This window comes from Neovison vison, chromosome 7 (genome assembly GCF_020171115.1).
Source record: "Neovison vison isolate M4711 chromosome 7, ASM_NN_V1, whole genome shotgun sequence".
Classification (NCBI taxonomy): domain Eukaryota; kingdom Metazoa; phylum Chordata; class Mammalia; order Carnivora; family Mustelidae; genus Neogale; species Neogale vison.
In genome coordinates, this window is record NC_058097.1 from 4301893 (window position 1) to 4328891 (window position 26999).

The following is a 26999-nucleotide window of genomic DNA, read 5'->3' on the forward strand; positions in this document are numbered from 1 at the left end:
TCGAGTTACAAGCGAGGGAGGCAAGCAGACTTCACAGGCCCTGTGATGGGGCGCAGCGACCCCCGTCCCAGGAAAACAGTGAAATGAACATGCCTCGGCTCTGCTGGCATTCCCCGAGAATACGGGTCTGAGCAGAACAGGCTACAGGACGCCACGGGGAGGCCATCAACCAAATCCGGCGTGTGGCAGAGTTCTGAGAAAGGAACTGGATTCCTTGACAGATTAAGGGGAGGGGGACCCATCAGGAAAAGAAGTGCTTATGGGTCTGAGATCTGTGAGCGGAATGACACAGTATCTGGCACGCGCAGTACTCCAGCTAAAGACCCCAAGAGCACAGGTGGGGTGAAGGACGAAGGGAAGGAGAGGAGGGGAGTGGAAGCCTCTAGAGATTGGGTCTCTAAGGAATGCTCATTTTACCAAATCAGGCATGCTCTCCAGGACGCTCAGGATTTCCGGATCGCTCAGCTTATTGTGGGAAAGGTCAAGGACGCAGAGTTTCAAGCACTCCTGTAGATGCTGAATGTCTTCCACGGTCTCCAAGTGATTGTGGGCCATCTGGAGCGTGTTCAGGACCGGCAGACAGGCTGCAAGGGGAGGTCAGCGGAAGTGAGCAATGGGGCTCTACACACCTTTCAGAAGCCCCCTCCGGCCCCCGGGGAAAAGCAGTGGGCACAAGGGCATCCAGACCCCTTGCGTGGCATCTTACAGAGGTTTTCAATGGTCTTGATGTAATTGTTGCTCAGGTTAAGAGCGTCCAGTTTCTGCAGAGGTTCTAAGTTCTCGATTTTATGCAGCAAATTCACTTGCAAGAAGAGGCAGCGCAGTTCGGTCTGGGCGTGCAGGTTCTCGATCTTCTGTATCCCGTTGCACTCCAGCCAGAGGCAGCGTAGCCCTGTGTACTCCTCCAGGTTCTCGATGCGATCAAAACCTAGGGAGGAGGAGTGGGGCGTCAGATTCGCTCCTCCACGCACACGCAAGCGAGGCTCGGGGTCACTCTTGTGCTCGGCTGACTACCAGCCCTCCAGCCACACCTCCTTCCTCTACCGACCCCACTGCTGCTTTTCTCTGGGGACCTGCCTTGGGCTCAGGTTGGTCATGACCCTGGGGTCCTGGGATGGAGCTCCAGGTCAGGCTCCCCCAGGTCTGCTGATACTGCCCCCCTGCCCCTATACACACACCACGCACCATGGCTCCCTGGGCGGCCAATCAGAGTCACAGCAATCACTCTGCACTGGTCACACTTAGCCAAGCAAGGCCAACTCGGATGAACTCTGGGAGGGTTCGCTGACTCCAGTGGAGAGAGGGAGTCTTTCTGCTGGAATTGCCAGCTCCGTCGGGTGGAGCCTAGCGCCGCAGCGGCTGCTTTCCCTTCTCGGCTGGGAGTGGGTGGAGGTGAGGGGCAACCTGCCTCAAATGAACCAAAGGAAAGCAGGGCCAAGCCCAGGAAAGCAGCAGCCCGGGGAGGCTCTGCCATGAGCACGGGGTCTGGCTAAGACCCAAGCGAGGACAAACGGTGGGGCTTTCCCTCTTTTTATTTTTCAGATTTTATTTATTTGACAGAGAGAGCGAGCGAGCACAAGCAGGGGGAGTGGCAGAAGGAGAGGGAGAAACAGGATCCTGTTGAGCAGGGATCCAGACCTGGGGGATTCCCACCTGGGGCTCGATCCCAGGACTCCCGGGGTCACGACCAACCTGCCCCCAAGGCAGACACTTGGCCACCGAGCAACCCAGGTGCCCTCCAGCTGTGGCTTTTGTTTTATTTTTCAGTTTTAGGAGCCAAATTTAAGGTTAGGAAAACAAATGCTCTTTGCTTTGGTAACTCACTGTCAGTCTGTAATTCAGGATTCATCTGCTATTCAAAAAGTTATAAAAGTTTTAATTAAAAAGTTACAGTATTGGGGCGCCTGGGTGGCTCAGTGGGTTAAGCCTTTGCCTTCGGCTCAGGTCATGATCTCAGGGTTCTGGGATCAAGTCCTGTATTGGGCTCTCTGCTCAGCGGGGAGTCTGCTTCCTCCTCTCTCTCTCTCTCTCTCTCTGTCTACCTGTGATCTCTGTCTGTCAAATAAATAAATAAAATCTTAAAAAAACTTACAGTATCCCTTGTGAGCCAGAGTGACCCAGCTAAGCTACTCCCCGGGTCCCGGCCCTCAGAAACAGTACTAGATAATGCATGTGTTTCAGGTTACTAGCCTTGGGGACGATCTGGTCTGTGGCAGCACGAGATTATACGGGCACATGTCCTTCCTAGTTTTCTACCTTCTTTCTTTTTTTTTTTTTTTAAGATTTTATTTATTTATTTGACAGAGAGAGATCACAAGTAGGCAGAGAGGCAGGCAGAGAGAGAGAGAGGAGGAAGCAGGCTCCCTGCTGAGCAGAGAGCCCGATGTGGGACTCGATCCCAGGACCCTGAGATCATGACCTGAGCTGAAGGCAGAGGCTTAACCCACTGAGCCACCCAGGCACCCTTCTACCTTCTTTCTACTTTGACCCGTGAGATCCTCTTCTTCCTACCTGTTAACTATCAGGTCCCCGGGAGCCCACCCTGCTGTCATTCCAGGCACTGTGACACCTCCACGTTGGGTGCGGAATTTCGGAGGGGGCCACGTGGAGGTGAGGAGACCCGTTAGGAGCCATTGCCTTCCTCGCATTTCTTTAAAGTGTGTGCTGCTGGTGTCCTTCATGGGTCTCACAGTGGCTGCCCCATCCCCCAGGACACCCAAAGCATCTTGGCCATCTGCGTCTCCGGATCTCCAGCACTGAGCACAGAGGATCTCGGTGAACGTGCAGTGACTGAATGAGGACCACACAGAGGACCTAGGGAGCAGGTCGGCCACCCTGCACACAGAGGCAGCGAAAGCTGTCCCTCCTCTTCATCTTTGCGGGAACTAGTCGGGTCTGCGAACCCCAGGTGAGGTTTACGTGTGACCCCGCACGCCAAGCCTGGGTCCCCCTGGATGCCACTGGTCATGCTTCTCTCATCTGGGAGGCATCGACTACTTTCCTCTTTCAAGACACGCCCCCCCAGGCCCAATGTCCAGCACTAGATTGCTGGCTTGAAATATGTGTAGGTCCTTCAGAAAATAACAATAAAGGATATCAACATGCTTCTTTGCTATCTGCAGAGTCGGTGGCCCCCTTCATAAACTCCAGTGAGGGAAGACATGTCAATGGAAGAGGATTGCTTTTCTACAAATCTTCACTCAACTCTGAAATTTCTACTTCAGTGGATTTTGAGAACTCCAGAGGATCCCAGCAAGAAAATGTATACCTCTAGAGCCTTCGCCCTGACACAACATACCTCTACTGGTCCTTACCTTTAAAGTGTAAATATAGTGTATCATTCAGTGCCGGGGTGATATAAAGCTTGTGTTGCTTGCAGAGTTTTTGCAGAAAACTTTTAGTCATTCTGTTAGGTGAACAAGAAATCGATCGCAATTTGTCAGTTGTGAAATATATTCCAAAACTTCTCTACCACACCCATTTCTTCCTTAAATTTCAAAATAGCCTGCATGACTGATAACTTTTTTATTTTTTTGCCCGATAAACTATTTTACATTCTTTTCTTGCATGCCTTTCACGGCCTCATCCAATATCATTACTTTCAGCATTCTTAAAAATTGCAATGTATGTTCTAATAAAAATACTTTTAATAGTGTCATCAAGAACTACTGATGTTTCTCTCTCCAGGGCTGGCATTAAAGTTTAATACGCTGTGGTTAGCTGTGTCATAGAGGCAGAGCTGCTCTGACTCTGATACTGATTCTCAGACACTAGGGCAACTGTTTAATCTCTGGGAGCCTCAATTTCCTTGTCTATACAAAGAGGTGATGACACTCCCTACCTTCCTCGGTACATGTGTACTGTAATTGGCAGCAGCGTACCTGGGGCCACAGTCTTCCTTGTCATCTCTCTGGTGTGTGAAGCGACTGTCCGACCTGCTGTCACCGCTCTGTTTCTGCTCACTTGGGTAGGATGTGGCAGAAGGACCCACACATATTTCCTTCGGATCATTAATTTCTATAAAAGAAGAGAATTGCTCTACAGAGATGAAGGGATGTATAGAAAGTTTGCCCATTTTCAACTTGATTAATAAATGTCTGCTTTTAGTATGGACCGGGAGTACCCTTGAAGCGTGTGACAGCGTGTAAAGCATTTGGTAAGGACCGTGGAAATGTCAGTTCTGGGCAGGTCCTCTCTGAACCCTCAGGTACTTGGGGGCACCTGGGTGGCTCATTCATTAAGCGCCTGCCTTCAGCTCGGGTCGTAGTCCCAGAGTCCTGGGATTGGGCCCCACATCGGACTCCCTGCTCTGCTGGGAGGCCTGCTTCTCCCTCTCCCATTCCCACTGCTCGTGTTCCCTCTCTCACTGTCTATCAAATAAATAGATCAATCAATCAATCAATCAATATAAAAAATTAAATCTCGGGTACAGGGGCACAAGGACACGTGTATGAAGATATTCATCATTGCATCACTTTTAGCAGCAAGACCATCAACAGTGCAAATGTCTCCCCATTGTGACTGGTTAAACAATGGGTTAGCCTGGGATCGAGTCCCGCATAGGGCTCTCTGCTCAGTGGGGAGCCTGCTTCCTCCCCCCCTCTCTCTCTGCCTGCCTCTCTGCCTACTTGTGATCTCTCTCTGTCAAATAAATAAATAAAATCTTTAAAAAAAAATAAACAATGGGTTAGGATTCTGCCTTGGAGAAGAATGCATCAGAGCTACATTAATAAATGCAGAAATTCTCAGAAACATGTATGAGATGATAAAACAAGTTTCATAATAAGCACAGGGGACCATTTATGTAAGTTAAAAACATATAAACCAATGCATTATGTGTTGTTGAAGGACATATTATATATATATATATATAAAAGAGAGACATAGATGATTTAAAGAATCCACACAAAATTCCAAAGAAGGGAAGGGAAAAGGGAATGGGACTGAGAATTGGGGGAAGGAGGGCAAAAGGAGCACCAACTTTATCTGGAATGTCTTTTTTCCTCAATTAAAAAAAACGACTTTGGGGCCCTGGGTGGTTCAGTGGGTTGAGCCTCTGCCTTTGGCTCCGGTCATGACCCTAGGGTCCTAGGATGGAGCCCTGCATGGGGCTCCCTACTCAGCGGGGAGCCTGCTTCCCCCAACCCCCACCCCGGGCCGCCTGCCTCTCTGCCTACTTGTGATCCTTGTCTGTCAAATAAATAAATCTTAAAAAAAAAAAAAGGCTTAAGTAAAAATGATAAAATGTTCATCATTTTCAATTCTTAGTGATAACACACGGGTGGTAGTTAAAATGTTCCCTCTTCCTTTTGAAAAGCGCGCAAAAGAAAAGCCACGGGAAAAGAAACAAAAGTGGTGAAAATATCTTTGGTAAAAAGAGAAAGAGCACATTCAAAGTCACTTAATTTTGTTTAAAGGTCAATCAAAATCAGCCAGTTCAAATGCACTTAATTTCTAAGAGCCGCTGGCTGCCGGGCGCTGTGTTCCTGTGGTCTATTGAACCAGACTGAATGCTCTGTGTGTGGGAGTGTGTTTTACACTCTTCCATTTCCCACCGCACACAATGCCCAGCCACAAGAGGCCCCAGATAAGTGTCTGTGGAATAAATTAGCAAGAGGGACTCAATATACATCGTGATTATCTGAATATGAGAACTAGCCTTGCTTAATGGCCCACTGTAACCCGGAAGCCTAACTGTAATGATCCCTGCCTATGGACGAGTAGGCCACGGGCAGAGAGGTTAAACTCTGGGGTGACAGCCATAAAGCTGTCCAGTTGTGGAGCTGTAATCTGGATCCAGTGGGAGTGGCTCCAAAGCCTGCTCTTTCCAGAGAGCTACAGGGCTCCCCTACAGCTCTTCATACAGGGTGTGCCTAGACAGTTAAAGCTCCGTGTTTGTTGAGATGGTTCAAAAAATGAAACACAGGGTGCCTGGGTGGCTCAGTGGGTTAAAGCCTCTGCCTTCGGCTCAGGTCGTGATCCCAGAGTCCTGGGATCCAGCCCCGCATTGGTCTCTCTATTCAGTAGGGAGCCTGCTTCCCTATCTCTCTCTCTGCCTGCCTCTCTGCCTGCTTGTGATCTCTGTCAAATAAATAAAATCTTTTAAAAAAGTGAAACACAGATCAAGTAGTTTATCTAGTCGTTAAACAATTTCCTTTAGGGCCTCAAAGTGGGAGCAGAGGCTGAAGTGTGTCCGGGAGACTGGTGAGGAGTCACCCAGTGACCCTGGAACCACCAGCTCCTCGTTCCCGCTCCACGGTGGGTCAGGCACTGGACCGGGCACTGCGGATTCAGCCAGGACGTCCTGCCCCTGCACCTTTGCTCTTACAGGGTGATAGCAATGGAGGGATACATTGAAAACACTCCACCGGTGTGTATGACCACGGGGAGACGGGCGTGCTGGGAAGGGCCCGCGCTCTGGGCCGGACTCTCCAGCGGGGTCCGTTCTACCGTGGACCGCAGGAGGGGGACGTCTTTGGAGCAAGCTCCGGGACCCCTGCGGGACCCCTGCGGGTCTCGGTGTCTTCGCCGCACAAAGTGGGGGAGGAGCGCGCACCGCGGGGGGCGGGAGCGCGGCTCGGGAGGTGTGGGCGCTCCTGCTGTCATGACTACCGTTACCGCCGGCAGGCAAGGGTAGGGGTGGCGCTGGGTCAGCCCACCGCCCCCCTCGGCTCCCTCGGGCCGGCGGTCTGCACCTTCCTTGCGGCCCCGCGGGCCCGCGTCCCCGTGGTCTCCCGCCGACTCCTCTACGCCCGGCTCCTGCGCGCAGCCCTGCTCCGCCGGCCCGTCCACCACGGGCTCCGAGGCCTCGGGGTGCATGCTTCCTCCGGATACACCGGACGCCCGGTTCCGCGGGGTCGCGACCGCCCCCGGCCGGGTCGGGGAGCTCTGCTTTCCTTCCCCGCCGACCACTAGCGCCCGAGTCGTTGGCAGCCCAACGCTTGTCTGGTCTCCACGGCAACCGCCGCGCACGCGCACTCGGGCCCCCCCACACGTCGGGACGCCAGGGGCGGGCCACGCAACGGCTCCGCCCCCCGGCGCGTGCGCGGGTCACGTGGGGGCGCGGCCCGCTGCAACTGCGGCGGCGGCGGCGGCGGTGGCGGTGGTGACGGGGGTGTTGCTGGTGACGGGGGCGGTGGCCGCGCGGCTCTGGAAGGACCGGGGGCGGTGGCCGCGCGGCTCTGGAAGGACCGGCTCCGAGACTGCGCCGCCTCTGCAGGTACCACGCCCCCACCTCACCCCGCGCCTCCCCGCGCCCGGCCCGGGGGCCGGCCCCACTTGCTGTCCCTTGGCCCGTGCCTCCCGGTGCGCCCCGCCACGCCCCCCGGGACCGTACCCCTCGGCGCCATCGGCACCCCGGACCCCCTTCGTCTCTCCGTCCCCTCGGACCCCCGCCTCGACACCCCTCCTTCCAGACTCGCCCCCCAGCCCCACGGCGCCCCTTCCAGGCTCCATCCCGGAGTCGCACCCCCGGAGGACCCTCTGTCCTGGGTCCGCCCCCTCCCCCAGGACCCGGCGGACCCGGGACCCCATCCACCCGAGCGCGGCCCCTCTGGCCGCAGACCCCCGCCCGGGGCTCCCAGCGAGGCTCCGAGACTCACCCCTTTGTCCGTGCTCCTTTATTCTCATTTCGGGGGGACTTGGTTGGAGTGGCATTTGTTGTCTTCTTTGTTCTGAATTAGGAGTAATTCGGAATCAGGGCGCTCTGGAAGGAAGCGCGGCGGTTTGCTGGGGTTTGCTGGGCGCTGCAGGCTGCCGGGGAGAGGAAGGCTTGGGAGATGGATGAAGCCGTCCCCTGGTTCAGAGGAACGTGCAGCCCGGCGGACCCAAGCAAGCCCTGGAGCCCTGGCGGTGATGCCCTCAGGATTCCCGCCCCGGGGGTCTCACAATGGGGCGGCTAGCCAGGCCTCTGGACTTCCGTAGCCCTCCATCCGAATTCCCGTGGGGGCCTGGGTATGTCACTTGCATCTCTGTCGGCCTCAGTTTCCCCATCTGTAAACGGGTGACTGTAACTCAGCCCCCTAAGGTTTGAGAGAACAGTGAGGTGTGAGGGACAGAGCTTTTTGCTTAGGGGCATCTGGGTGTTTCAGTCGGTTAAATTGGCTGCCTGCAGATCCGGTCATGATTCGGGGGTCCTTGGATCAGGCAGAGAGCCTGCTTCTCCCTCCCCTTTGCTGCTTCCCCTGGTTGTGCTCTCTCTTGCTCTCCCTCAAATAAATCTTAAAAAAAAAAAAAAAAAAAGAAAGAAAGAAGGAAAAAAAACCCAAACAAACCCAGCCCTTTGCTTAAAGCCAGCTCTGAGTTCTAACCCTGACTGCTGCTAGCTCACCTTGAACACGGAGTTAGAGGAGCTAATAGCTAAGGTTTACTGAGCATTGAAGTTTGGGGACTGTTCTCTGCTTTATGTGTATGACTTCGTTTAATTCTTAAAATCTTAGGCTGGAACTCTTATCTCCGTGTTTCGGTAACATCGGGTAACATTAGGAAAACGGAGAGGTGAAGTAACTTCAGCTTCATCCAGCACAGCTCTTGGGAGGGGGAGAGCCTTGATCCGACTCCAGGAAGTCTATTTTCAGTCTGTGGTTTAGTCACTACAGTAATATTCTAGGAGCAGAGAGTTCAACAAATCAGTATTTTTAAAGTAGATTTTAAAAATTGGCAGAAAATTCGTAGGACATAAAATTCATCCCCTTAGCTGTTTTAAAAGTGTGTTCTTCACAGTAGTGCATTCACTATGTGCCATGGCCCCCACCGTTTAATTCCAGAACATTCCCAGCATCCTGGAAAAATATCCTATCCCTGTTAGCAGTCACTCCCCGTTCCTGCTGTGCCTTTGCTCTGGCCACCCTGTTCTACTCTCTGTCCCTGGATTTGCCTGATCTGAACAGTTCCTATAGATTGGATCAGACGGTGTTTGGTCTTTCGCTGAGTGCGGTGTTTTCGGGGTCTGTTTCAGCGGCACGCCCCCACTTCCGTCTTTTTATTGCTGTCTGATACTCCATTATGCGAACAGATCCTGTTTTGTTTACCCATTTGCCTGTTGATAGACATTTGGGTTATTCCCCTGTGTTATCTATTGTGAACGGAGCTGCCTGCGGTAGGCTCTCCAAGTTTTTTGTGTAAGCTATCTTGGGTGGATACCTAGGAATGGATGCCGTTGTTATTTAAATTCCAAATGGAGCCCTGAAACCCAGGCTTATTGGATTTCGGATGAGAACTCCCATTTCTGCCCTTTCTGCGGAGCTCCCCGTGAATTCAGGTTAGTGGTATCCCAGAAGTGGGCAAAGGAAGGGAAGGAAATTCCAGAATGTCATGATACACCAATAGTAACTTTGTGAGAGTGCCCACAAAGGTTGAGAAGCTCCTTACGTTTTTTTTCTCCTCAAGAGTGAAATCTTAGCTTTGAACCCAAAGCTGTATTTGCTTCTATTTATTTAAACAGATGTTTTATACAGACTTATACCAGCTGCTGAGGAGGAATATTAATGGTGGGGGTGATCCCAGCCTCACACCACCACCGAGCCCTCACAGGAGGGTTAAAAGCGTAAACCTGCAAAGCAAAATTGTGAAAAATTCGAGAAAACGATAATGGAAAATGCCTTTATGTCCTGGCGCTAAGAGGGGATTTCGTACCTGAAACCCAACAAAGCACAAAGCATACAGGAAGAAGATAGATCTCTTTGTCTGCCGTATAATCAAGGTGTTAGTTCATCAAAAGCACTACAAAGCGAGCAAACATTGAGACAGTATCTAGAACGTAGAGGGCGAAGGGAGACAACACAGTAGAAGTAAGGGCAAAAGCTAGGAACAGGCTCACAGATAGCAGAGAAGCTTCATAAGGATGCAGTCAACCTTACCAGTCATCAGGAAATCAAAGTTAAAGCCAGAGTGTACCACCCCTTTCAAGGCCACCCTGGGGGCCAAAGGTGAACCTACTGGTGCATCCAAGTGGGGAGGGACACTGTGAACTAACGCTGGCTGATTGTGCCTGTGCCGTGGGGATTGGCCCAGCAGCTTGGGCAGTGCCTGCCAGAATGCAGCGGGGCCCTGTGGCCCGGCAGCGTGACACCGGTATGTCCCTTTAACGGACTTGGGCACCTGTGCGTTCGGCACCTCTGTTCCTCATTAGAGAGTAAAAGCCAGAAAAACTCCAGCCCAAATGCCCATCAGTGATAGAATGGCCGTGGGAATCCCGGTGCGTTTGTCCCGGGACTCAGTTGTGCACGGGGAAAGTATATCACAGGGACAAGACTCGAAGACAGCGCTGAGTGAAAAAAAAGCCACCAGAATACACACGCTGTGATTCCTTTAGAGAAAGTTCCAAACCAGACAAAACAGAACACTTTTCTTTCAGGAAAGTTGCTGGGGTAACCGTACAACTATTTTTTGTTTTTTTTTTTAAGGGCAAGGGAACCGGGAGGTCAGAATTGAGGAGGGTGGTAACCCTCCTGGGGGGCCCAGAAGGTGATGGTAGGATCAGGGGAGAAGCTATGGGGCTTCTGAGTGGGGTGGCCTCACGGGTCTTTGGTTATTCTTTGAAGTATGTGTAATAGGTTTTACAACTTCTGTGCGTATTTTTCAGTTTTTTCAAGTTGCAGCAAAATTAGTTTTGGATACACCTGCCCTTGAGAAGCTTGTGCTCTGGCTGGGGACCCAAGAGACAAGGGAAACAGCTGAACGGACCCAGAGTGGTGCGGGAAGGGCCTTGTGGGTGAGACCGGGAGATGGGAACTCGGGGTCTCGGTGCAGTGGCCAAAGGAGGAGCGGGAAGTGGCGCAGGGCTCCCCTTCACCCCACGCCTGGCGTGCGCTGGCGCTTACCGGTGAGCACCGGCACCGAGTGGAGGGTTGAGCTGGGGTAGGATTGAGTGCCTACAGCAAAACAGGTGCAGACTCCAGGTGAAGAAGTAAGGTCTCTATGAAAAACCTTAACGAGAGATAAGCCCCCAGCCCTGGAGCCTTATTGAAAAGCTGGACAGTGGCGGCTGTGGATGGGGGTGGGGAGGACCACCTCAGGCTTGCCCCACTCAGGGGAGGATCATAGGAATCTGAGGCTGTTTGTGGCTCCTGCGAACACGAGAAGCTTTTGGTTTAAGGGATGTGCAGGCTTTGCAGCTTGTCTCTGTACTATCGGAAAGACGAGACGGACCGTCTCCCTGGCCTTCCATCCATCCGTCTTAATTTCCTATTGTTGCTGTAACAGATTACCACAAACTTCTCACCGTTCTGGAGGTCAGAAGTCTGGCATCCGTCTCGGGCTAACACCAGGATGTCAGCAAGGCTGTGTCACTCCCAGAGGCTCTGGGGAGAACCTCTTTCCTGCCTTTGCCAGATGCTAGAGGTGCCTGGGTTCTAGAGGGTAACCCCTGTCCCCGTCCAGTCCCGCGGCCTCCTGTCTTTAAATCCTGCCTGTCTCCTTGACCTCTGCTTCTTGATCGCATCCCCCTCTTGATCCCATCCCCTCCGACTTTGACCTGCCTCCTTCCTCCAAGGCCACATGCGTGGTCACAGCGGTCACTGCGGCCCCCACCCGGATCATCCAGGATCAGCTCCTCCTTTTAAGGTCTTTAGCTTAATCACATCTGCAAAGACCTCTTTGCCACGGAAGGTGGGGCAAAGGTGGGGCATTCTCCAGGGGGAGGATTAGGGCGTGGCCAGCTCCCAGGGCCACCGTGGGTGCCCCGCACTGCCTTTGGTTGGTGGGGCTTTCTCTGTCTTCTGCCATCATGCTAGCTTGTTCCCGTGAAAGCATCTGGCCCGCCTGTCTGATGGCCTTTTACCGTCGGGCCGCATTTGTTTAGGTAACTTGGTGATGTCCGTGGTGGAGCCTCCTTGTGCCCCAGAGCTCTTGCTTCGTGAAGGTTTCATATGAGGTTTGCCGGTTCTTGTCACTGCTGGGCTGAGCCCGCTCAACTCTGGGTCAGGAGAATGTTACATGTCACAGCAGGCCTTTGTTCTGTTCTGTTTTAAAATTTTATTTATTTTATTATTTCTACACCCAGCATAGGGCTTGAACGTGTGACCAGGAGATCAAGAGTCGTCCGTTCTACGGACTGAGCCAGCCAGGCGCCCCCATAGCCATCCTCTGAAGACGTGACTTTGCCCCTTGGAGTTTTGACTTTAATTATCCCATGACACTTTTGTGTTTGCACTGTTACCTTTAGGGTTTGTTTTAGGACCCTCTGGGAGCAATTTTACATTTACCTTAAAACAGAGAGAAAGGTACAGAGATCCCGCATGTCCCTGATCCCACACACGCGGGGCATTCCCCCACTGTCAAGGTCACTCACTGGAATGGTGCCTTTTTTTTTTTTAAGTCAGGGAGGAACCTGCACGGACACGTCACCATCACCCGAAGTTCGTAGTATACCTGGACGGCCTTCACGTGTTTGATGCGTCAGCGCTGATGAATGTTGCCCTGTAGACGAGGCAAGTGCCTCAGACGCTGGGGAGTTGCTCTTTTCCTATTTGCGGGCAGCTCTCTTTTCCTCCACCTGTTTTTCTCCTACTTGGTTCACTGATGACTGAGTTTTCTGTAGCGGCAGGAAAACAAAGCTTTATAACTTCTACAAGCAGACTGGGTGGGGGCCGGGATTTTACTCTGGTGCGGTGCTGCTTTCTAAATCGTGGGCTTCGCTCCGTTTTAGGCTAGTACCTGTCTGCCGAGAAGTGGCCTAGTCAAACCCTCATAGCAGGGTAAATGCAGCGAGGTATCTTGGTAGGGTTCTGGGCTTAAATGTGTAATAAACTCCTTTAAACCTGGATTTCTGTGAGATTTCCTGGTTATTAATGGCTTTGGGGGAAGTCTTGATTCTTCTTTCATTAGGAAGACATTATTTTCCATCATGTACTCCCGGGTGGGGAGAGGACTGAGGGGATGTCCGGAATGTCTGCCGTCCTGTTGTTTTCCATTTCCAGTCCGTCAGGCTGTGAACGAATGTAGGAGAAGGTCTGGTCTGTCTGAGAAGCAGCTCGTGCTTCACAAAGCCATGTGGTCTCTTCAGCCTTGCCTTGTCCCCTTCTGGAAGGAAGAGGGTCCCAGACCCCTCACTTCCTGCCCGCATCCGCACAGCTGCCCCCCTCTGCTGCCAGCCACCTTTTACGACAAACCCGATCGGCTGCCTGCTTTGGCAAAAGGGACTTAACTCACAGAGTCAGTCCACACGCTTCTGTTTGGCACAAAGACCTTTCACAATCTGGCCTTCCCTTCCAGCCGCCTTGGCACCCTTGGGTGCACTTCCTGTGCTGGGAGCCTGTTGCGTTTGTTACCGTTTCCTGGCGGGCTGGTCCTTTTGTAGTGACTGTGCTCTTGGCTCCTCTCTGCTCAGGAGGGTCTGGAAGCCCAGCAGTGCCCTCGCCACTGTGCCCTGAGCCGCGCTGTTTATCTTGGTGAATTCCACCTACACAGGTTATTGTTTGTAAGTAAATGGGGTGTTTGAATATGTCAGTCTTCTGTGAGTTTGGTGGCTGTGAGTCAGGTCTCCATCTTGAGCCATGTCTGGGGAGTGAGCAGATGGCATGCTGTCCCCCAAGACTGTGGACCCGGCCTAGAACACTGGCAGCCCTCAGATTCTCCGTGATGGAAAACAGAGGTAGCCGTGACAGTCTGTGTTTAAGGTGCTTGCCTGCGGTGGAACTGCGATGTTGAATGTCGTCCTGGTCCCCCCGTGACAGGACAGCTGCAGGGGAGTGTGACTGGCGGAGCCAGGAAGCCAGGCTCCGCCAGGTCCAAGGCCCTTGAGACCACTATTCTCCATGTCTCTGAAGTGGGTGCACCTTTCTGTTGCACCTGAGTTGGGGGTCGCTGGCGGGTTTTGCACGTGGGGTTTTCTTTCTGTAGGGGGGAGTTTGGTGGTCCCCTTGCCAGTTGGCGAATGAGAAAGTGCGCAGGCTGAGAGCTGAACTAGAGTCCCGTAGTGTGGCTTCATGTAGTGGCCGCCTTGCCATGGGCTACCTGTGGTGGAAGGGGCTGGAAGCAGAGAGGAGTAAGGTTTGGCCTCAGCCCTGGAGCAGCTCAACGTGCTGGGGGGGGGCTTCAGAAACAGAGTGGTAGAAGGCAGCGTCCAGGGTGGGAAGAAGGGGAAAGGGGGGCCAGAGGTTCCTTTCTTCTGCATTCTGAAAGTGCTAGAAGGGGCTGCTGCGCATACCGAGGGACACGTCTTCCCGCCACCTCTGCCAGCTGATGAGACAGTGCGGGATGCCTGGGCTCCCTCGGCCAGCCGGAATCCGCCAGGAAGGTGGCATTGTGGGGCCGCAGCCCTGTGGGAGCCCAGGGGCCCTGCAGGCAGAGCCGTGGAAGGCAGCTCGCCCAGAGAGCCAGCCATGAGGCGGCCCGGGAGTGAGGATGGCCCCGTCTGCTCCCCCTCCCCACCTGCTCCTGGGCTCCCAGTGTCTGCGCAGAGCCACCTCCCTCCCAGCTGTTGGAACTGGTTTCCTTCCGTTTGATGAACTGTTCCTTAAGAGAGAAGGTGCGGGAAAAGCTGGCGCGTTCCAGCTGAGGCTTTCTTCAGACGCCGTCGGTGTCTTCCTTTTTCTGCTATGAGGAAGGGCTTTGCCGTCTGCACGGGGCATTCATGGCATAAGAATTTGTGTTTCCTTAATTTTGAAAAGCTTTGGCTTATGTGTCTTATCAAGCTTTCTCTGCCGAGGTGTGAGGGCGAAAGAAAGGACTTTGTTTCATGTCGGTGTTTGTTCGCAGGTCGGCCTGAAGACGCCAGCTTCCTCTTGAACACCCAGAACCGGCAGAGGGAAGGTCAGAGAAAACCAAGGTGGGTAAGGCCCCCAGCAGAAGAATCAGGAATCTTCTGTGTGTCAGGCCATTTTTGATTGTTTTTCCTTCCAAACGTTCAGACTCTTGGAAAAAATTGTGTTTGAGGGGGAAGAAGTGCCCTTTCCACAGCTTCCCGTCAGCATGAGGCCGTGTCTGACCTGCTCCTGTTTAGTGAGAACCTTGTAGACCCTGCAGTTACCTTCCCCACAAGTACGGCTTTGCTGGCAGCCCCGTAGATCTTCATACGTGGGGTATAAATTTTCATTGAAAATAGTGTTTCAGTAGCGTAGATACACACCCGTAATTTTTTTTTAAAGATTTATTTATTTATTTATTAGGGAGAGAGACCGAGAGAGAGTAGGAGCAGGGAGGAGAGGCAGAGGGAGAAGCAGGCTCCCCGCTGAGCAGGAGCCCGACGCGGGGCTCCATCCCAGGACCCGGAGATCACGACCTGAGCCGAAGGCAGAGGCTTAACCAACCCACGGAGCCACCCAGGCGCCCCCACCCACCTGTTATTAGGAGAACAGATCGAATATTCTAAGAATCCAGATTTTTTTGTTGTTGTTTTGTTATTCCTAATTTTATTACACTGTGTTGGAAAAGGACTCGTACCCACAAATATTATACTTTTTTGCTTTTACTTTCCTTGTGGCTTCGTATTAGATTAGTTAACAGCAGAAGGCACATGCACACTTTGAAGGAATTATTTCAGGAACTCCTCAAAGTGAAGGTTTAACATGGGATTTCATTTTTATGTCCTTTCTTGGAAGAAATTACTGTTTCGGTCATTTGTTTGGGGGCTGCTGCCATTGTAGGCACGCTGGGGGCATGCCAGGTCAAGGGCATGCCCAGTCCGCAGCTCCCTCCGCAGGGACTTGGCTGTGTACTGAGCTGCAGAGCAAGGGCCCTTGACAAGGGTCACACGACACTCCTCCTCCTCTCTAGTGGCTGGAAGCTTGGAGGGGCATTCCTGCACGGTGGGAAGAGAATGGACGTATTTGAGACATGATGCTAACTGGGAATGTATTTCCGCGGGTCTGGGAGCAGCTCTCCCGGTGTTGTTGCCTTCTCTAGGGCAGACTGGTCAGGACAGGAAGGGCCTCTTCAGCCCACATTCCGTTGATGCTGATAACTTCAGACCTCAGAAAATCTCAGCCACTATGAAGACAAATTACCCCAAAGGAACATTTTTTTTTTTTAAGATTTTATTTATTTATTTCACAGACAGAGATCACAACTAAACAGAGAGGCAGGTAGAGAGAGAGGGAGAAGCAGGCTCCCCGCGGAGCAGAGAGACCAATGCGGGGCTCGATCCCAGGACCCTGGGATCATGACCTTGCCGAAGGCAGAGGCCTTAACCCACTGAGCCACCCAGGTGCCCCCCAAAGGATCATTTAATTGTTGTTAAATTATTACAGATTTGGCTTGTGGTGTTCATAAAGTTTATAGTGTTTTCTTTTCCTGATCAGTCTTGGCATTCTTGTGGGGGTACGTCTCTGTGAGCAGAACCCCAGGATATGGCACGTACAGACAGGAACTGAGATGGCCCAACTTCCGTTGTTCTCTCTGCCATTTGGGGAAAACATTCCTTTAAAGTCATGTGACGTCAACTCAGTTAGTAATATGGTAGCCATGTGCCCCTTCCGGCTTGAGAGGTTGTGTCCTTGTTGTGGGGCGTTTGGGAATCCTACTGTCTGCTCCTGTCTCCAGTTTTCTGTCCTGATTCCACGTGTCCTTTCTTGGTTTGTAATTGGGATTACACTTTGATGTATCTATCGCTGTGTGTATATATACATTCACATACCCCGCTCTGTGGTCAACAGGTTTTCCATTATCTTAGGCCTTTCATCGCAGGACGCTGCCGCTCTTAGAATGTGTTCCATTTCAGTGGCTGGTTGGTTTTTTCCCGCTTCGCGCATTTTCACTCTGCAGAACCTCGTCAGGCCTGCATCGCCCTTTGGTGGCGCCTTCCCTCATTCTTTCTTCATCTTAGGCCTATTTTTGCTGCTATCATTGGGAATTCTCTTAGTTTCATGATTTTTTTTTTCTGTTTCAAGGGGTCTTTGAAGAGCGGCCATTCCCATAAATGTTACATACATATTTTGGATTAAAGTCAACTTTTCCTTCGTGTAATAAATAAATCTTTGAGTTCATGCGTATTAGGGCTCCCCGTAAAGTAATTGCAGGCTCTTGTGATCCCTTCACTGTCTCGTCCCTTGGAGACAGCATGCAGCTGGATCCCGCCTCCGTGGTTCTCAGGTCTGGGCTAGGACCCAAGTTCATCAGCCGCGGTGGTACCAGGCCTTTGCCTCTGCAGGGTCAAGTCTCCCACCACAGGGACACATAAAGCCGTTCATACGGCATTTAAAATAGTTTCGTTAAGTGTCCTTCTGTTCTCCTGGGCGCAGTTTAACTCCTATTTGAATCCTTTGCATCAGTCACGGTCCATGGAACGTAGTAGGCACTTTGTAAATGCTTGTCGCGTGGGTACGTGCAGGAGTCGTACGGGACTCTTTCCTTAGCTGTAAGGCGCAGGGCAAGCTGGGGTGCCCGTGACAGCAGTAAGACTGAGGGGTGCTCGCTTTCTGGTTGTTTCAGAAAGCCCGTTCCTTGGGTGCTTGGGTGGCTCAGTCGATGAAGTGTCTGCCTTCAGCTCAGGTCATGATCCCGGGGTCCTGGGATCGAGCCCCGCATCGGGCTCCCTGTTCAGCAGGGGAATCTGGTTCTCCCTCTCCCTCTCCTCATGCTTGTGTTCCCTCTCTCGTTGTGTCTCTGTCAAAGAAATAAATAGAATCTTAAAAAAAAAAAGCAGTTCCTCAAGCTTGGGATTTTTTTGTATTTCTTTGTAAATCAACGTTTATGCATTACGTATATCTAATATAATTTATGTGAAAGTTCGCTACAGGTTAGGTTTACCTCAGATGGACCGTGAGCTCTTTTTGGCCAAGGCGCCGTCTTGGTGCTGCTGCGCCTCCGGCTCGGTCTCCGCGTGGGCGGGCGGCCCTCCGAGGCTGATGACGGAGGAGCAGATACGTAAACACACCTCTGAGCTGTTACAGGAATTGGAAGTCTGTGTCTGTCACTGCCGGGCGAGGAGCTTTTTTAGGACACGGAGCATATTGTGTTTATCTCTGTATCTACAACATGCCCCACGGTGCCTGGATTTTCACAGGAATCTCAAAGCTCTCGGTAGTTACACGTTGACTAATCTCCTTGGAAGGAAAGGACTCCGGAGCTGCAGATGGTAATGAGACTCTACATTGAGCGGGTCCCTGGGGTACGTGCGTTTGAAACGCTTCCGTTATCTGAGTGCCTCACTGACAAGCTCTGACATCCTTGAATGTCTGTCTTCATTCCAACCCTGCGTGTTCCACTGACATAATTAAGCAAAGAACACGTCTCTCTTTCCCCTTCCCTGCAGGCCGCCATGGCTGCCGTCGACAGCTTCTACCTCTTGTATAGGGAGATCGCCAGGTCCTGCAATTGCTACATGGAAGCTCTGGCCTTGGTCGGAGCCTGGTACACGGCTAGGAAAAGCATCACGGTCATCTGTGATTTCTATAGTCTGGTCAGGCTGCATTTCATCCCGCGCCTGGTGAGCAGAGCGGATCTGATCAAGCAGTACGGAAGATGGGCAGTCGTGAGTGGTAAGAAAGGAGATGTGGTCCTGGCCCAATTTCAGAACACAGTCATCTCTTCTGTTGAGGCTGCGTTCTCAGTGGGGTGCCTTATTCGAGAAGTCACTGCATTCACTGTGATGTGTTCTTGGGAACACAGCTCTGTCGTGATGCCGGTCACCGTTTCTTAGCGCCCTCCTCTTGGAACGATGTTTGTCCTTCTTGCTCTGTCCTCCTGTTCCCGGTCCTGCCTCAGCCCACCTTCGCTCCCTTTTGAGATTGTCCTTAGAAATTGTCACCGTCCGTTCCCTTATTTTAAATTTCATTTTGATTTATCATGATTTCCCAGGAAGGTACCTCCCTAACACTCATGTAAGCCAGATACAAGTTTGAAAACCATTTCCTGCTGTGTCTCCTACCCAACTCGGTGAACCTGAAGCTCCCTTCCCCTGCTTGTCAGGGCGTCGGTGATACTTGGATGGGACGCTGTACCTGACACAGTGACCAGTATGAGAATTGGGTTTATTTCTAGTGTGACCCCTTCTCAGCTGAAACCCAGAAACAGGAGATTTAAGGTTTGCTCTGAAGGTCCCACCATGAGATGAGCCCGCTCACCTTCCCTGGCCTGTATCGCAGGTGCGACCGATGGGATCGGGAGAGCCTACGCAGAGGAACTGGCAAGCCGTGGCCTCAATATCATCTTGATCAGCCGCAGCCAAGACAAGCTGCAGACGGTAGCAAAAGACATAGCCGACACCTACAAAGTGGAAACCGAGGTCATAGTTGCGGACTTCAGCAGCGGCCGCGAGATCTACGACCCGATTCGTGAAGCTCTGAAAGACAAAGACATTGGCATCTTGGTGAATAACGTAGGCGTGTTTTATCCCTACCCCCAGTATTTTACTCAGGTCTCCGAGGACAAACTCTGGGACATCATCAATGTAAATATTGCTGCAGCTAGTTTGATGGTCCACATAGTGTTACCAGGGATGGTGGAGAGAAAGAAGGGTGCTGTGGTCACCATCTCTTCCGGCTCCTGCTGCAAGCCGACGCCCCAGCTGGCTGCGTATTCTGCTTCTAAGGTAACGTATTCCCGACTGGAAAGCGAAGTCATAAAGCAGGAGGACGTTGCTTATATGGTTCGGTCCAGTTTGCGCGGCTCTTTGTGTCCAACTCCTGTCTATTTCTGCTGTGCTTTTACCTGACATGGTAATAAGCAAGGCTGTTTTCTTCTGAATTGTCTTCCAAGACCCCCCCAACACCCCCGCCCACTAAGTCTTTACCCCTGCTCTGTCTCAACAGGCTTATTTAGACCACTTCAGCAGAGCCCTGCAGTATGAGTACGCTTCCAAAGGCATCTTTGTACAGAGTCTCATCCCGTTCTACGTGGCAACCAACGTGACCGCACCTGGCAGCTTTCTGCACAAGTGCCCGTGGCTGGTGCCTTCGCCCAAAGTGTACGCGCACCATGCCGTTTCTACCCTTGGCATCTCGAAAAGGACCACAGGATACTGGTCCCATTCTATCCAGGTAACAGGATGCACTCAATTCTTACAATTAGGTTGATGCAGCCTCGACCTTTCGGAATGATACGTGGCAATCCGACTGGAACCTGCTGCTGAAACGGGGGAATTGCACGTTCTGATTCTTAAACCTGACACTCGTAGTGGTTCTGATGAAGTCCCTGAAATTCTCCGTGCTGCTCTTACTGATAGTTTGATTCGTGTGGCCCCCTAGAAATGGAAGAATGCTGCTTTAGTCTAGGAAGTGGCAGGAGTATAAATTACTCAGGATTCCTGGGGGCTCTTTGCATAAAGATTATTAAATTTGCCATCACCACATCCATAGATAAGAAAAGCAGCAATTAGTTTTTCCTTTTATCGAAATATTTGGCTGAAAGTTTCTTTAGTAAGAAGGAGCTTGATTTATTCACTCCTCTGTTAATGTTTAGCCCATAAGGACTTTGCTGGAGGAAGTTTGATGTGCCAGACACACCATGTAAAGAAATGTCTGTGCTCATCCCGGTCAGTCTTCCACGTTAGGGCCTGAGTAAAGAGGGAAAGCTGGCCTGTGTTGGCTCTAGGATCTGGAAAATGCTCAGTGTCTTGGATGAAGGCAGTTTTGGGAGCCCTTCAGGGAGCTGTGGATTGCAGTGGGCAGGTGAGTTGGGGGAGGGCCATGGAAATCGCAAGCTCCGCAAAGAAGGCTGTGGGGTGCCGCAGGCAGGTGGACTGGAGGAAGCAGGTGTATTTGTTAATCCGTTTACAGCAGCAGAGTCGTGGCTGGGAGCAAGTGCTGCCCGGAAGGGGATGTGCAGGAGAATGGCCTGAAGATAGGGGAGAGAAGGTGTGCTTCCCGGCAGCGCGGGCAGGACCCAGAGCACCGTGGAGGGGGCGACAGGGAAGCCACAGTGGCGAGCAGGGGCTGTCGTCTGCTGACTCCTGGGAGGTGGGGGCTTGCAGAGCTAGGAGGTTTGAAGTGAGAGTGTCGGGGGTGGAGAGCGGGCGCTGCTGCTGTGCCAGTGACCCTCTCGGGCCCCTGCCGGGATGGCCTCTAGAGTGGTTTCACAGCCTTTTACTGATCTGAACCGGTGCTCAGTCTGTGTCAGTGGTTCTTTGTGATGAGCTTGCTCAGCGGTCGGTGGAGAGACCTCACTCCTTGCCGGGCCCCAGCCCTTACGGATGTCTGTGCAACCCTGTTCCCACGCAGGAGCTGTATGAGTTGGCCTTTTGTACTTTCTTGGGATTCACGGAGTTGGACGATGGCATCTTCTCTGTGTTATGCGAGATGTCCTAACGATTTGTGAGCAGAAAACAGAAAAAAATGCTTTGGACTTAAAGCAGCTACAAAGCAGTCGGATGTCTTGACTTTAATAGTTAACTAGTTATCAGTGTTGTTTTGGGAGCCTTTCTTCCCATTTTCAGAATTGCATGAGGCTGAGTTTTCAGCTTTGGAACACAGTAAGGCTGGCGGAAGAGCCTCTGGCCTTCGTTTGGGTTACTTGACGTGGAGGCCAGAAACACATGCTTATGTGTTAGGTTGATAAGCCACTAACTTGACAACTTGACCAGTCTTGCTTATAACTCCAGGGGCTGTGTTCCTGGTGTAGGAAGACAGAGAAAGCCACAGGGCCTGGCAAGAGGGTTGGGGGCAGCTGAGCTCTGGACCGGCCTGCAGTCGGCCCTGAATTCCTTCCCACTTGAGGCGTATCTGTGCCCGCGTAGTGTGTCTGTGTTGCTCTTGGAGAAAGACGATGTGGCATTTAGAGGCGAGGGGAGCTACTTGGCCTTGAGAAGGCCCTGGGGATGCAGGTCCAGGGGAGGCAGGCCAGCAGCTGAGGTCCGGGCCCTCCTGCACAGCCCAGGTTCCCATGCTCGCGGCCAGCCAGGAAGGGAGCTTCAAACTACACCCCGGCACTGTAGCTTTGTTTCCACCTTCGGAATAACTCTGGCTGAGGATCCAGCCCAAGTTCTTGGAGATCTTTTCCTTCCTTCCCATCCCCATTTCTTACCTACGTCCTTCCCATCCCAGTCTCTGGGAGACATTGAAGCATTGCCATTTTCCTTGCCAATGCAGAGTTCCATCCGGTTGTCCGTGGTATCGGCCATTGACGTCCTCTTCTGGCTCTCGGTCCCCCCAGGGGCTGTCAGTTACTGTTGGCTTTTGTCGCAGGGGAGGACAGCTCCTACTTAGCCCTGGACTGGTGAGTCAGGTCTCTGAACGTGCACAGAGCCTTCCAGAGCCAAAGACCCAGCCCTCCCTCCGCTCTCCGCTCTCACTCACTCCCCCTCTAAACAAGTGCATGAGTCAGCCCTTTAGTTTCTAATCTGTCAGTACACAGAGGATGCAGTTCTCTCCTCTTCCATTAGCTCTTTCCATCCTGCTCCCTGGGGTGCTAAGACCCCATTAGGATCAGCCAGAAGTGGTGAGCCAGCGGCGGCTCCAGGCATAGCCTGGAGGAACCTGGCAGGGTGTGTCCTGCTGCTGGTCCCCCCGTGACAGATAGTGGCCGTGTTGAGCGGAAATTAAGAACAAACAGATTTCTGGTTGTTGATACCTTCTCCACTAAATAAATGCTAAAAAAATGCATGGTAGTCTTTCCCTTATCAGCGGGGATATGTTCCATGGCATCCAGTGGCCGCCTGGAGCCGTAGGTAGTGTTGGACCCTATAAGGACTGTGTTTTTCCCTGTTCAGGCAGACCTGTGATAAAGTCTACTTTATCAGTGAGGCACAGTGAGAGGTTAACACCGATTCCTGGTAATAAAATAGAGCAGTCATAACGGTGTCCTGTAATCAAAGCTACGTGAATGTGGTTTCTCTGGAAATACCTGTACAGTTCGTGGCCTTCTTGTTGAGATGAACATGAGATGATCAGATGCCTGGGTGAGGACAGGGAGTAAGGGGACGTCGCGTTAGGTGGCTGTTGACAGGGCGCTGGGTCAGGAGGATCATCTGCTTCTGGACCACAGTTGACCTTGGCCGTGGGTAACTGAAACCGTGGAAAGCAAAAGCAAAACTGGGACAGCGGGGGCACCAGTGTACTCGGAAGAGGCGGTCCAGCTCTGTAGTCTGTCGCAGGTGCCTCTGGCTACTCCTAAGCGACCCGAAGCTGACTTCTTTTATCTCCTTACGCTTAGAGTCTTTCGCTTTAAAACAGCAGCTCCAAGGAAGGTACCCCAGTATTTTCCTCACAAAATCCTGGCTCTTTAACGAGGTCCAGAGAGATGTTAGTCGTGTCCGCAGAAAGTTTCCCGTGGCTCCTGGCCAGATGCAGATACAGGGCTCCTGTTTCCGAGGAGGTCACCGGAGCTTCTCTGGAACCTGCGATGGCCGGCTGCGGCTGTCCCTGATACTGGGACCTCGTCCAGTTCAGTGCGGCTTCCCTGGGTCTGGGGTGACCTCTGTTAATTTATTTCTGTTCAAGGCTAGCGTTTTAGCAGTTGCCAGTGGCGTGTTCATCTCCCTTTCTTTCCTTTTTTTTTTAAAGTAAGCTCTGTGCGCATTATGGGGCTTGAACTCACAACCCCAAGATCCAGTGTTGTACACTGTAATGACTGAGTCAGGCCTCCCATTCATCTCCCTTCCTTTCCATACAAGTAGAGCTTGTGCTCAGCTCCGTCTTGGACAGACCCGTCAGCACAGCGCAGATTTCCCCCCATCGGTGCTGTTGGCCTTTGGTGTCGGATAATCCCTCGTGGGGACGCTCTCCTGGGCACTCTGGAATGTTCAGCAGTGTTCCCAACCTCTGCCCACTGGATGCCAGTAGCAGCAGCACCCCACGTGTGATATCCAGGAACGTCTCTGGACGTTGCCATATATTCCCCTGGGGGCGGGGGTGGGGGAAGGGCCCTGGCAGAGAGGCCTTGGAGCGGAGCTTGGTCAGCAGGACCGCCTCCCTCTGTGCCCAGGCTGTCCCCATCACGTCTCAGGACTGCAGCCCAGTGTCCCAGCATTTTTGATTTCTTTCTGTCACAGCGTGTTTGACTAATTTCAGCCCAGTGTGCCCCTCACAGCCCAGTTTTCTCACACTGTACTGATCATGGATGCATTGATCCATTTCACCTGCCTTTTATTCCTGGAGTGGTTTTTGTCATTCTTAACCAAGTGGATTTGTTACTGGTACCCGCTTAAGTAAGGATGGGATTGTAGTGCTGCACCTGTCTGTCCCTCTCACTGTGGGGGGGTGGGGGGGTGGGCGGCGGTCCTGTTCCTTGTACTAGCATGGATTCTGGCATAGGTTCTTAGGCCAAAGTAGGTGCTTGGTATAAGAGCACCTGAGGATTTTTTTTTTCTTTTTTTGTTTTTAATTTGGTGGCATTTATTGCATTGAGTCATATATTGACACTTAAGGTCTGTGCTTTGGGTTCTAACCTTCTAACCTTTTTCTCTTTCATTTTTAGTTTCTTTTTGCACAGTATATGCCTGAGTGGCTCTGGGTGTGGGGAGCAAATGTTCTCAATCGTTCTTTACGTAAGGAGGCCTTATCCTGCAAAGCGTGAAACTGCCTGATGGTTTGGGAAGTTTCGCCACCTCCTGGGAACCTGCAGTATTCTGACGTTTGGAAGAACACACTTAATTTATCTTCAGTATTTTCTTCTATTACTGGTTATGTAGCATACTGTTGACTCATCATTTGCAAAGCACACATAATACTTTTAGAGAATGCTGTGGAAAAACCACGAGGGCCGCATCACGTGGATGGCACAGGGCACACAGTGACCGAGGCACAAGAACGTATCGAGGGAACCTAAATTGTGATGCTTTTTTTTTTCCTCTACACTCTCTCCAAGCCGTGTCATTTATGTTGTTCTAGGAGCGACAGCAGTCCATTACTGAAATATATAGTACTTGTTAGCTCTCGAACTTTCAAATGTTGTTTACGGGAATTTATTTCTTTAGATGAATTCCAGTATTGTTTTTTGAATGTTCATCAGGAAGGAGTATTTAAAAGTGTTATTTTATAAGTAAGATCGCTAATTAGCAGTAATTAGCAGTAGAAATCCACGTGTCCTATTGTATAGCTCTGTTTGACTCTGTGTATGAAAATGCTGCTCTTCAAGCGATATTCCACTAGAGAACTGTGTGTGTGTATGTGCTGTACATCTGGGCAAGTTCATTTATGGGGCAGTTACTGTAAAAAAGATGTCTTGCTAAGGTGGCTTAATGTGGAACCTTACGGGGTCTTGAAATTCTAGCTTATTCCTCTTCATACTAAACATGCCTACCCAATTTGGGGCTATAAGTTTGCCGTCTGTAATATTATACATTCTGTTGGTTGTTTTTTTTTAATCTCCTGTGGAATTAATTCATCCTTAGAATCGAACCTACGATGGTCGACCCTTAGTCATCTCTTGATTTATAATTGTTGTGGTTAAGTGGTGGTTTCTCAGCCTGTGACCCATTTTATAACTGAAATTTAGCCCTTCAGAGCTTGTTATATCTGGTTTTCATACACTTTTCTATGTAATATTCTCTTATAGTAGAGTTATGGGAGTAAACATCAGTTACTTAGGGAATAGTGGTTAAAATATGGACAAATGATGTGTGTGATTTAATGTTTGTGTTAAAATAAGTTAGAAACTCATTCTTGGCTTGTGTAACAAATCTACGCATTACAGTGAACGCTTTTGTTGGTGTGAAGATCGTTGTGTGCGACCCCCGCCCCCACGATAGGGGTAGCTTTGACACCTACTGTGAAATAAATGTTTTTGGCTCAGACCTCACAAAGCCAGACATTTTTGGGGACCACTCTCTAGTGCTTCAGCAACGATAAATCTCTATATTAATGTGACACTGTGTGCAAGTTAAGAATTTGGAGCTTATTACTGTGACACTGATGCAGAAACTAGTAAATTGGCTGAAATCAGGAATTGTTGGAATTGTCTTCTTCTGAGTATGGTATTCCATCAGGAGTTAGACCTGGGCATGCCTTTATGTCACACCCACGATTTTGCCACTGCCATTGCCTCAGTATTTCCCGATCTCACTTGGGACTCAGACGCTCAGTGGTTGAGTTCAGAAGCTCTTCCACGCATAGACCAGGCCCTCATTACACAAAAGAAGACCTTTCAGATGTGAAAACTTGCTAGTGGTGTTATGCAGCACAGAAGGTGTTGATGGGAGTCCGCTTGGAGGCCTGCCTTTTGTCACATTCAGCAATTTTCCCTCCCCTAATAGTCAACCTATGGTCATTAAGCCTAGAGAAAATTTGACTTCCTGCCACATCGACCTGAATTATAATTGACATGTAGTAAGCAGCTGCAGCTGTACATGTATAAGCACCATGTCTTCCTCCCAGGAGTTATGGGGCTCAGCCGTGTCTTCTATTTACAGGGGATGTAGGGAGTCACTGTTACATGATGAGAATAAGTAAATCATGTCAGTGATGTTTGCAAATCTCTCCTTGGCAGGACCTGTGCAAAAGCTGTTGGGTGCAAAGCTAGTGAAAGATCAAAACCAAGAATCTTCCTTAGGTTTCCTCTGATAAGACACCTTTTCCAGGAACCCATGTGAGAATCATCACTGGGCCACTGGAGATGGGGTTTCTTACTAAGAATATGGGAAATTAAGAACCTTTAAAACAATCTGTGAACTGAAAATTTAACAGTAAAAACTGCTGCTTCTGCTTCCTGCAGAGACACATGTTCCATGTGTCTGTATTTGGGACGAGAGATCTTTCCCCCATAGAAACAATTACTTTAAAATTACCGAAAAGTTAATCAATGAACACCTGCGGTAGTAATTCATTAAAAGCTTGTAATTCAGCAAGAAACTTGTGCACAACCACGTGTCTGTTAAGTCTTTCGAAAGGACTGACTAGATTTCTTGATCTCATTCCCCTGATAGGTTGAGTAGATGAAAGTAGATTTTGATCATTGACTTCAGCACCCCGTGGATTGCTGCTGGCGTTCCATGAGCCGTTTTACCTCATGGTGGGGATGAAAGGTTGACTGTGGTGGGTTGGAGGAAGAGTGGAAAGGGAGTCAGCAAAGAGAGAGCTCTTCGGAGGAGTCTTTCTGTTTTAATCTCCATTACTCAGAACCTTACCGCATTTCGCAACCAGGGGGTTTGGGCGGTGTCATCAGTCTGGACACCATGTGCCCTCCTCAGC

At 51.1% G+C, this 26999-nt stretch overlaps 2 protein-coding genes across 4 annotated transcripts in view; one reads left to right on the forward strand and one right to left on the reverse strand.

Annotated features, from left to right (window-relative positions):
- Positions 1 to 7821, reverse strand: part of DNAAF1 (dynein axonemal assembly factor 1) — a 22907-nt gene extending 15086 nt beyond the window's left edge. Inside the window, exons 1-5 of one of the 3 annotated variants that reach the window (XM_044255639.1) lie at positions 7602 to 7821; positions 3882 to 4017; positions 3315 to 3406; positions 707 to 928; positions 418 to 584 (exon numbers count right to left, since the gene is read on the reverse strand). In XM_044255639.1, the coding sequence (XP_044111574.1) occupies positions 418 to 584; positions 707 to 928; positions 3315 to 3406; positions 3882 to 4017; positions 7602 to 7656 (672 nt within the window). In that variant the 5' untranslated portion in view covers positions 7657 to 7821. Of the gene's footprint in view, positions 1 to 417; positions 585 to 706; positions 929 to 3314; positions 3407 to 3881; positions 4207 to 6695; positions 6820 to 7601 lie in introns of those variants that run through there. The other 2 variants (XM_044255638.1, XM_044255637.1) reach the window with 2 other exon arrangements.
- Positions 7157 to 25758, forward strand: HSDL1 (hydroxysteroid dehydrogenase like 1). Its single transcript, XM_044255640.1, has 6 exons — positions 7157 to 7219; positions 14698 to 14767; positions 18191 to 18416; positions 19023 to 19468; positions 19689 to 19916; positions 24289 to 25758. Exons 3-6 carry the CDS (start codon positions 18197 to 18199, stop codon positions 24385 to 24387), a joined length of 993 nt encoding a protein of 330 aa, XP_044111575.1. The 5' UTR covers positions 7157 to 7219; positions 14698 to 14767; positions 18191 to 18196; the 3' UTR covers positions 24388 to 25758.
- Positions 25759 to 26999: the final 1241 nt, after the last annotated feature.